The 11,583-nt window shown below is 39.1% G+C and overlaps 1 protein-coding gene across 1 annotated transcript in view; it reads left to right on the top strand.

Moving 5' to 3' along the window:
* Positions 1-2,345: 2,345 nt before the first annotated feature.
* ATVPS33 (Sec1/munc18-like (SM) proteins superfamily) overlaps positions 2,346-11,583 on the top strand; it is a 50,161-nt gene continuing 40,923 nt past the window's right edge. The window contains exons 1-4 of the mRNA XM_077355894.1: positions 2,346-2,523; positions 2,604-2,643; positions 2,766-2,846; positions 5,234-5,428. Coding sequence (XP_077212009.1) covers positions 2,471-2,523; positions 2,604-2,643; positions 2,766-2,846; positions 5,234-5,428 — 369 coding nt within the window. The 5' untranslated portion in view covers positions 2,346-2,470. The remainder of the gene's footprint in view (positions 2,524-2,603; positions 2,644-2,765; positions 2,847-5,233; positions 5,429-11,583) is intronic.

The raw sequence follows: 11,583 nt of genomic DNA, 5'->3' as shown, positions 1-11,583 counted from the left end.
CACCGAGAAGAGTGGATGGCTCCTTAAAAAGTGGAAACCGCATTGACTTTGCAGAAATCAACTGATAAGGGCGCCCTTGAAGCTGATTTTTGCAAGGTGCCCTTCATTCTATCATTCCTCTTTAAAAAATAACCTCTAACTTTTTTAATAGCTTTAAGTGTTATTTTAAAGGTATTTTAGTAAAATTAAGCGTACTCATTCATATATTTAGTATTTTTTTTCATTCATCCCTCTCAATTTTAGAGCCACCCTCGACTCCTCTTTCTCTAATCATTGACCCTAGGCCTTTACCGTCGTGTTGTTGCCTTTGTGGCTCACGCTAGGCCCGTCCTCGGATAATTTTAATTGCTTAAAATGTAAGTAGGACCTACTAGGGCACTCTAATGGACAGTCTGATTTGAAATAAATTGTGATCGAGACATATGAAGTAGATCCGAAGAACACTCCGAATCCGATCCAACAAACAAGCAAGGTTTTAAATTTTGGTTTTTGTGTTGGTTTTGGCCCCCACCGAAATTGAAATATTTCGGTCTATTTTGATATTTCATCCAAAATCAAGTAAATTTAGGATAAAATTTTTCATATTTTTAAAATTTCCACCAAAATTACCACAATTTTGGTGAAATTTCAGCAATTTCGTTGGGGGAATTCGACATTCAGATCAGGCCCAAGCCGGCAATTAAGTCACGAGTATTGGTGGATTTCGTTATTGAATGCACAGTATTGACCGAAGACTCCAGGGGGCAGGACGCAGCGACCGAAGCGATCGAAGAACAAGTTGAACAATACCCCGGGATGTTTACGTGGATGTGTGGGCAAATGCGGGAGGGAATGACGCCGGTTTATTCTTGGTCAGTCCCGACAGTTTTATGGTGGAATACGACTTGAGACTCGATTTCAAGGCCTCCAATAACGAGTCAGAATATGAGGCGCTCCTTGACGGCCTTGCCCTTGCCTCTGAAATGAATGCCGACAGACTAAAAGTCCATAGTGATTCATAGCTTATTGTCGAACAAATTAACAGCATTTACGAAGCTAAGGAGCCAAGGATGATCAAATAATTAGAGAAGGTACAAGAGGAGATTTCAATGTTCCATGAGTTTGAAATTGTACAAATACCGAGGTCCCTCAACACCAGAACTGACGCGTTGTCAAAAATTGCTTCCTCCGAAACCACGGGCTCGGGGAATGTCTACACCGAAGTCCTCTCACGCCCTAGCATAAAAAAGGAAGAAGTTATGCAGATTTCCAACCTTTGGATGCCGACTTTGCCCATAAGAGTAGTGCACGAGGGGATCTGTGGACATCACTCGGGGGGCAAAGTGTTGGCCCAAAAGATCCTTTGCCAAGGCTAGTTTTGGCCAACGATACTTGAAGATGCTCAAAGCTTTGTCAAGAGGTGTGAAAAAATGCCAGAAATTTGTCTCGGTACTGTGCTAGCCCGCCACACGATATATACCAATCGCCAGTCTCGTCCCTTTTTTGCAACGTGTGGAATAGATCTACTAGGCCCCTCCCAGCTTCTACATTGGGGGGGGGGGGGGAGGGGGGGCACAACCTTGTATGTCACGATCGACTATTTCACCAATCCCTGAGATAAAAGACCTCAACTAGATTAGCTCGCAACATGTATAGGCCATGTCTGTATACTCTGCATCTGAACTTGACCTTGATACAACCTCTTGTTTATTGCTCTTCCAATACACCAAGTTGCCTCCAACAAAGGTACAATAGTCATCTGTACACCTTCTATATGCAAGAGATCCTATCCACACTGCATTTGAATATCTCTCAACCCTCATACGATTATATGCATTCTAAGAGAAGTCCTTTACCAAGGGCTTTCTTTGGATATTTCACAATCCAGATAACTGCCAACGAATGAGGTGTCTGTGGTGCACTCATATACTGACTAACCACGCCGACTGCATAAGAAATATCTGGGCGTGTGATAGCGAGATAAATCAACTTCCCAACTAAACGTCTGTATCTGCCTGGATCTTCCAGCAACTCCTCCTGCTCAGGGAAAAGCTTGACATTTGAGTTCACTGGTGTCTCAGCTGACTTTGCTCCCAAAAGACCGGTCTCTTCCAATATATGAGTGCGTACTTTCTTTCTGATAAAGATAGTCCTCTACGTGAATGTGCTACCTATATCCTTAAAAACTATCTCAGACGAGCAAGATCTTTGGTACAGAATTAGTTATGAAGAAACTCATTTGGTCTCTTTAACAGGGTGAAAAAATCATCTCCAATTCTCCATATTTTAAAACGTTAACTACAAGGTACGTTAATGGGTAATTTTGTCATTTTGAAAAAAATGTTTAACGGAGGAAAGAAACTCATTCAGTCTCTTCGGAACGTTGTAGCGTTTATTTTGCCAAAGAGGGCTAATCGGCAAAAATCCCTACGTTTTCTTTCTCCCTTCTACAGTTCGACTGCAACCCTTGTACACTGAGCGAGAGAGAGAGATGGCTCAGATACCCAACTTGGATAACGCCCCTCTCAATCTCACATCCCTCAGGTTCTTACATACAAACCCTCTGATTTTTTTTCCTTTGTCTGAATGCATATTTTTTATTTTCAATTTTTTATGGAAACCAGAGAGCAGTCTCAGAAGGAGCTTCTCAATATTCTCAAGAATGTGAGTTCCATATTTTCACCCACACTCCCAATTTATACAACTGATTGACCCAATCTTTGTATTTTGATTGTTCCTTTTCTTTTATTTTTTTCCTGGGAATTTTCTTTTCTCATGTTTGGCAGATTCGTGGAAAGAAATGCGTTGTTCTCGATCCCAAACTCAGTGGATCGCTTGCTCTGATTGTCCAAACGTCTCTTCTCAAGGCATGCCTTTGCCCTCCTAATTTTGATCATTTATCGCTTTTTATGATTTTTATAAAATATGAAATCATAGCTTGTTTGATTAGGGGAAACAAAATATTTACCTAACATATGCATAGGTCACTGTGATGATGGAAAATGTGCTCATTCTTTTACTTGAGACATAGGCCCTGTTTGAATTGCAGGAATTTAATGGAAAATTTTGGAAAGAAAAAATATTTCTAAAATTTCATACTTTTTCTTTACCCATGAAAAAAGATACCTTGAAGCATAGTTGCCGGAAACTCCTTGGGCGGGTGGGAAACCCGTTAACCCTAAAATGTGTTTCTTGTGGGTGGGAAACTCGTTTCCCCTAAAACATGTTCCTGCGTTTCGGAAACGTATCCGAAACATGATAAAAAAATTGGACAAGTGTTTCCGAAACGCATGGGAAACATATGAGAAACTTATGTAAATCACGTGTGAAATACGTGATAAACTTACGCAACACTCGTAGGAAATGCATGTGAAACATGTAGGAAACGTGTGTGGAACTTGCGAAAATCAATTTGGAAAAACACATAAAAAATTGTGGAATAGATATTAAAAAAGAAAACAACAGCTTATGTTAGAAACTTACCGACTTCTCCAAAAGCTTAAGCTGTTGGAGAAGGGCAGTATTTAATCTTTTATACTTTAGCACTCCCCCTCACGTGTGGCCCACTTGGCAAACACGTGGCACATGTGGTCCCACTTTGGGCCGACCATTGCATGTGGATTTTTTTTTTTTGTCATCGGGGAGGTTTGAACTCGAGACCTTTGGCTTTGATACCATGTTAGAAACTCACCGACTTCTCCAAAAGCTTAAGCTGTTGGAGAAGGGCAGTGTTTAATCTTTTATACTTTAACGTCATATATTGTAATAAAAATGAAAATAAGAAAAATTAAAATAGAAATTTGAAATTAAAAAAATTTAAATCTAGCAAAACTTGTGTTTCATGTGTGTTTTTCTATGATTTTCTATCGTTTTCTCGTTTCTCGTTTCCCCTATATTTTTTTTTCATGCGTTTCCCGTTTCCATTTCACGTTTCATTTCCCGAATTCGTTTCCCACCTTGTAACTATGCCCTGAAGTGCCCTGCTCAATTTTTATTTACAGGGACCTTCAATTTATGATGATATTCGTCTAAATTAACCATAATCATAGTATTTCTCTCTAAATTGTGGAAAGAAAAATTTCCCTGTGATAAATGGAATGTTTTTCTTGCAATCCGAACAGGGCCACAGGAGAATGTAAAGAACTTTATCCATACAGAACAATTTATTTTTGCTTCCAAATTTAGAGATGTGAGTTTTTCATTGATTTGTTTATCATGGGCTGATGAGCATAATGTTCTGTAAGGGCACATAAAAAAGGCTGCTAAAATGCAAATGCTTGCTATTGGTACGATCTACATTGAAGATAGAATAGAGATAGTGAGCGAGAGAGATGGATAAGAGAACAGATGAGAGAAAGTTTGCGTGAATCTGAGAGATTACTTTTCTCTCACGCATACTGATTTATTTATATGTAGAGATGTGATATAGAAAGACATAAATACCCTCCATAAGTGAGGTGTATAGCACAGGACCATTCTTAACACTCCCCCTCAAGCTGAAGTATGTATATCATACATCCCTAGCTTGTTACATAAATCACTTAATCTAGCTCTTCTCAAGGGTTTTGTAAACATGTCTGCTATTTGGTCGTTTGACCTTGTGAACACTGTGGAAATCTCCCCCTTTTGAATCCTATGACGAATAAAGTGATAATCCACCTCTATGTGTTTTGTCTTCTCATGAAACACTGGATTCATGGCTATGTGAATGGCGGACTTGTTGTTACAGAGGAGCGAAGTAGGTGACGAGTAGGGTAGCTCAATCTCTGACAACCAGATCAACTCGCAACCTGTATAGGCCATGGTTCTATAAACTATGTGGATCTACCTTTTGTTAGATTTAAGAAACCCTTGGATGCTTTGAATGTTGATTGGATCTAGGAGATCAGATCTGAACTCTTTCACCAGATTGCGCAAGGAAGAAAAGTCTGAAAGAAAGAAAGAGGAGAGAAGAAAAAGGAGAAAAATTTCGAGAAAGTGAGATGACCACAACCTACTGTGTAAATTACATAAACGCCCTTTCACTAAGAAAGCTACATAAACAATAATTATAACCACGAAATAACAACATATCCAAGGGTTACTAGGTCTGTGATGTGATGATTGAGATTAAATTTGATAATTCATATTGCACCATACTTCAAAATTTTTTCTTTTCTACTTGAAATAATATTTATTTGCTTTCTATGCTTTTTTGATCTGGATATCTTTTTTACAAATTCTGACTTAAGTTAGGTTTGTGCATATTGAACAGGAGCATGGTGTAGAGCTGCGATATCTTTCTAAAGAACCTGTTCAAACTGAATGCGCAAAAGTACTATACCTAGTTCGCTGTCAACTTAATTTGATGAAGCTCATTTCATCTCATATTCAGAATGATATTTCAAAAGGACTTCAGAGGGAATACTTCGTTTATTTTGTTCCCCGTCGGACGGTTGTCTGTGAGAAGGTGATTTTTTTTCTTTCCTTAAGTTTGGTATCATATCCTAAGCCATTATTTTTTGGTATCACGGATCATATATTTATTGTGAAAAAATACGCTTAAATTTGTGCTAACCATTGCAATTTGTAGGTGCTGAAAGAATTCTGTACTTGTATGGTTGGTTTTATAAAGATGTGAAGCTCTTTTACATGCAATTACCTTTATGTTCTATATTTCTGTGCTTATTGAGCTTATGGTTTTGTTTCCTTTTCTTGAAGATGGAATAGGTCTTCCTTTCATCCCTTGAAAACCTTGGGTTTGGGCAATATGTCTCTAAGAATTCCATTTCATGTTCTTTTATGTCTTAGAATAAGTCCTAACATTTAAGTAATTGAAAATTGTCTTTAAAGTTACTACTGTGCTCCTATTAATATAAAAGAATAAAAGAGCCCAGATTTCTAACTTGTTCGTCTCTGCTCGCGTCGCATTTGGTTCTTGATTAAGTAGTATGCTGCTTTAGAATGCGTCTGTTCTGAAATGTAGAAATTTAGAAGCACAACAACTGTAAGAAAGAAACACATACGAAGCAGTTAAAAGAATGAGGTCAAATTGGCTACCAATTTGAAATGTGTAACCAGGCCCTTTTTATTATACCATTCTATGAATATTTGTGCTGGTGGGAATTTAAGTTAGTCAGAAGTAACTTGTAGTTTGAAATGTTTGCTTTTCTTGCCTATTTAATCCGGGCTCCATGGTAACAAGATGATGTGAATAATATCGGAAAAAAGTAAAAAACATTTAGTTCCATGAAGTTTGCGGTATTATATTATTATTTTGTTCAAAGGATTGTTTACGGACATCAATGAGTTTACATATCGGCAAAAGAAATGTGCAATCACGCGGTAGTGGGTCCAAGAGTCACCCTTATGGTTTTATTTATCTAAAAAACTTGTTTTTCACCTTGGGATAAACTGTGCAGTCACGTGGTAGTGGGTCTGATCAGGGTTTATTGCTGAAGAGACCCAATCATTCAAACTTGGGACAAACTGACCTCTTAGGGCTGTCTGAAATCCCATTTTCCTTTAGAAAAGGGAAATATGACCATAATTTAGGGATCCAAAGCTACTATAAAACTCTTCACCTCTTTTATAGATTGATTGGACCTAAACTAAATTAATTCGTTTCATTATATTTTCTCCATCAGTCTTCTCCAATCTTTTCACCTTCTTTGGTTTTTCTATTTTTTCTTTTACAGTAATTCTTTGAATTTCCCCGGTCTTCTCCAATCTTGCAATTTCTCTGCTTTTTCTGTTTTTTCTTTTACGAAAATTCTTTCAATTTCCTATCATAATTGTACTTTGTTCAAATTTCTCTGGCTTTATTTTCTTGCTAGTTTGCTTACTATCCTGATTTCTGATTCTCTATGTTTTTTAGGGTTTTTCTCAATGTTTTCATCAACTTAACGATATAATGAGTCTTCGTCGTCGAATGATGAAACTCCTCCATGTGAAATTGGGTGCTTAGGAGGCAAGGAAGCTTATCACTTTGCTAGAGGTTTGGGTTGGACTTGTGGAGAGACCCAATGATGGATCATGGATTGTCGATGCTTGTTTAAGATGAAACCATGAAGTAGAGGTGTGCCTTCTGGAAGAGGTGCATCGTAGAGATCGTAAACGATATCTCACTTCCAGTGGAAATTCTAGAAGTTTTAACTGTGAGGGAGGGGAAGGTAAGGAGTGGCTAGGGGTTTGACCAATAAAAAATGAAGAGGTGATCAGTGTCTTGCCATATGAAGAGGTCGTTAATTTGATAGTGGGGAAGAATGGAGTTTGGGGAGGTCACTATTGCAACATCTGCTGATGACATCCTCAGATAATATCGGGTGGTAGGATTTTCTGGTTTTCAATCAGTGGAGTCTTGCCGCAAACTTGGGAGTTGGATACTTTCGTGGCCCATAGGAAGGTGGTTCAAAGAGGTCTTGGAATGTCAAAGCTCACGCAGCTTCAGGAGTCTACCATCATCCAGGGTTTTGGTTGGGTCCTCATGCGCATGCCCCGATAGATCCGTCTTCAAATTATCAATCCAAAGGAGGATCATTTGGGTTAAGGTGAGGTTTGAAGAATCAAATACTAGTTTGCTTTCGGGTGGTTGTTCTTAATGGAGGAATAATCGTGGTTTTGGTAAGTTCAATTGATGGACAAAGACCGGGGATAATGATGTGGCTACCCCGGCCCACGATCAACTGATGTGGAAGTGGATGTGGTGGCAGGTGTGTGTGTGTGTTGGGGTGGGGGGGGGGGGGGGGGGGGGGGCGTAGGGCCCTTTCATGCCCATGTGAGTGTCGACAACTGGAAGATGCAGCTAGTAAGGAGGGGAGGACATGTCTTCCATCGAGACTCTCGAGGGAGGTGCCATCTAACGAGTGTAACTTGGGCCTTGATTGAGGTTTTTTATCTTGCCCTGGGACCTATAAGCACACCTGGGACAATTTTAGTTCTTTTAGCCTGACACGTGTGACACGGGATATTTTAGATCACTCATGTTTTATTCAACACTGTCTGAACGAGCTGAGGGCCATTTGCAACTTCATGACAGGAAGAGAGACAAAGCAATCTTTTTCACTGAAGACATTTGAAGCTATCTAAAGATATGTAAGAGGTGACTTAACGTAGAGTCCGACTGGGGATAAAACCAGGCTCATGCCTCAATTCAGACGAGTAGCACTAGGAGCCACTACAACTTGTCTGCGTGTTTTTAGAAAGAAGTGGGTGGAAACCTCATAGTTGGGCTGTTGGAGGAGATTCCTCTAACATTATATCCTAGGCGAAAGGATTAAGATGATCCATGGAGGCTAGGTAGATTCATTGATGTGATCCATGACTGTATTCGAGTAAGTGTCATTTTTTTTTTCATATAGCAGGGTTTGAGGTTGATGCACAAACATATTTATGTATGGAGTTGGTCGTAATTTGTTCCCTATAGGGGAACTTTTACCTCCTAATGTAATTTTCTACTATTGTATCTGGTCCTTTGGGATAGCTGTGTGGTGCTAATGTGGTGGACAAACCCTCATGTCCAAATGGGTTTCAACAGAGCAAAGGGTTGTTGTTATCCATGATGGTCTTTTGCTCAAGGGTGTGATTCATTGTGGAGTCTTTCGACCTAAGTAGCGAGGAGGAAAGCATCAAGAAGCCTATGTCATCGAGGTCTCTGAATTTGGAAAAAAAAATGGCAGAGAAACAAGACTTGATGCTGTGGACTGAGAGTAAATATTTGTTGGCATAGGCGAGGGGCAGCCACATCTTGCTGTGGTTTACCCTTCGGATGGGGCAAGTTCGATGCTAGTGGGAGTTAACCAAGAGGTGGCTCTCAGATGCTGTGTGATGCTGACCATGAAGGGGCACATTGGGTATTTTGCTGGTTAGCCAGTTACTGGGATTATCATTCAAAAGGAGAGAGGAGGTATTAGATCTATTCTTTTTTCTTGAAAGAAGGAAGAAGAGAGAGAAGCCAATATCATGCTTCCTCTAGAAACCATTCAATTTCCAAGAGGAATTGGGGGATAGCTAGTTCATGTTTGGAGGTGTCTAGGTATGTCACTGTAAAATTTGAGTGTTCAAGCAACAAAGCCACTGATTTCAAGTGGGACCATGCAATTCTAGGGCTACCACCCAAAGATCTCATGACAACTTGGCATATTCGCTCTGTCTTAGTTTCCTGAAGAATAAAAACCAACCTCTTCTTTTTAGTCAACAAGTCCTTGATGATAGCTTTTTTATTCGAATACTGTATTTCCCAAATATTCAAACTTATGGTCTTCTTTTGGAAAGAACAATATGCTTATCGTGGTTTTAAATTCCCTGAAATTTCTCCGAAATGAGCGATATTTTTCCATTTCTATCCCCAGTGAAACGAAATTGATATGATTTCCTTCCACGTCATTATTTCTTCGAAATTTCCGAAATTCGACCAAAATTCCACAAATTCGATCGAAATGGTCGGAACGACAAAAAAATTGAAAGATGTTATGTTTTGCATTTCATTTCATAGCAAAGTAACTAGTTCTTATGCATGGGATGTCAGATGGGCATGGGTCCAATAATACCTCGTAAATCTATGTGGCATTGACATCAAGTTGGGGGCTCAGAGTGGAGACCGGTAGTTGTTTTGTTTTGAATGGGTGGGAGACTTTCTTATTCTTCATTACATTGTACTTCTTTATTGACTTTACTATTCCTGACATGTGCAACAACGCATGCCACTAGGTGTTCGATGTGATTAAGCCGCTATTGATGACTTTCTTTCTTTTGTGATGGTTTCTAAGTATGTATTTGTGCCTTTTCTCCCATTTCTAAAAGGTTCATCTTAAAATTTCATCATTCGCATATGTTTCCTTATGTTTCTGTGATTTCCACCAAAAAAATGTTTCTGCTTCCGTGACGACCGAAACCGAAACTGAAATTTAAAACCTTGCCAGTACTGTAAATGGCGGGTAATCAGCACCGTAGATAACCACACAAGCGTCACTGAAAGCTAAGAAAGGAAAGAAGAATAGGAGCAAGAGGAGAGAAAGGAGAGGGAGAAGAATGTAACTGAAAAATAGATCTAAAGGAAAAGGAAGGGAGGTGTTTGTTTGCGAAGAATAAGAAGGGCTTGGGGTTAAAAGAGGATAGATTTTAGCAGATCCGATGGGGTATGGGTTGCAAAGAGTGGATGTGATCAGGTCTGAGATGAAGATAAAAATATAATGAAGGTTTGGAATGGATAGTTCTACTGTTGTAGGTACAGTTCTAGGGGTATCAGTTATGGATCTGAGGGGTCGGGCTTAGACTAAGGAATGTAGAGGAACCATGGTTTTAAATTATGACTAAAATCCGGATTTCGGTCAAGACCAAAACCGAAATGTACCGAAACCAAAATTGCCGAAATTTACCAAAAATTCCGAAATTTCGATAAAATTCTTGTTTTTATTTTTAACCTATAATTTCGGCCCAAAAAACTGAAATTTCGCATCTTTGTACCGAATTTTGGCTGAGTCCGAAACTGAAACCGAAATTTAAAACCATGGTAGGAACAGGTCTATAGGATTGAATGACAAATTTAGTTGTGTGGGGTGCAAATCTTGGTGTTTTGATGACAGAATTGATGGGTTTTGTTGTAGATCTAGTTGTTTTAGTTACAAATATGAGGGTTTGGGTTACAAAACTAGGGGTTTGGGTAGCAAATCTAGCTGTTTTGGTAACAGATCCGATATGAGTTTACTGTTGATCTGAGTGTTTTGGTTGTAGATCTGGGGATTCGGGTTACAGATCTAGGTCTTTGGTTAGTAGATCGAGGGATTCAAATGACAGCTCTAATGTGTTTTTGCATAGATCTATAGGTGTGAGGCTTGGATCTTGAGAGTTTGGCTGCTCTTTTTTTTTTGTGCGTGCGTGTTTTGGATCTAGGATTCACGAATGGGTTTGGTTTTTGTTATCTTGTGGAGCTAGGATGCATACATGATTAGAGAGGATGAGAGAGAGCCAATAAAAAAAGAATGAGAGAAGAAGAGAGGCAAGGAATGGCCATTTAAAAAAAAAGAGAGGCAAGAAAAGGCTCTTGCTTGTATCTTTTGATAACCACCAAAGCCTTTAAATGCATGATCTTTCAATCTCTCATACCATGACAAAATCTCTCAACATTCCAGAAGTCAAATGAATAAAGAAGAGAGTAGAGTCCTATGGCTTGCATACGAAAATGAGGGAAGTGAGAGCATAATAGTCTTTTGATAGATTACAAGTACACCCTTAATGATTTTTTTTCTGCATATTACCCTTAATGGATTTTACATAATATGAAAGGTAGAATGGTCCTACATAACATATGTTAACTTACCAACTTCTCCAAAAGCTTAAGCTGTTGGAGAAAGGTGTTATTTATCTTTTATACTTTAACACTCCCCCGCACGTGTGGCGAACTTGGCAAACACGTGGCACATGTGGTCCCACTTTGGGCCGACCATGGCATGTGAATTTTTGCTATCCGGGAGGTCTGAACTCGAGACCTTTGGCTCTGATATTATGTTAAGTTACCAACTTCTCCAAAAGCTCAAGCTGTTAGAGAAAGGCGTTATTTATCTTTTATACTTTAACAACATACATAGAAGTTGTCGTACATTAAGAATACAAACTTCCTTCCCTGAG

The sequence above is a fragment of the Tasmannia lanceolata genome, unplaced genomic scaffold, assembly GCF_043159265.1.
Source record: "Tasmannia lanceolata isolate RefF3 unplaced genomic scaffold, GAP_Taslan_0.1 ptg000015l, whole genome shotgun sequence".
In the NCBI taxonomy this organism is placed as follows: domain Eukaryota; kingdom Viridiplantae; phylum Streptophyta; class Magnoliopsida; order Canellales; family Winteraceae; genus Tasmannia; species Tasmannia lanceolata.
This window is presented reverse-complemented; position numbering and strand designations above follow the sequence as displayed.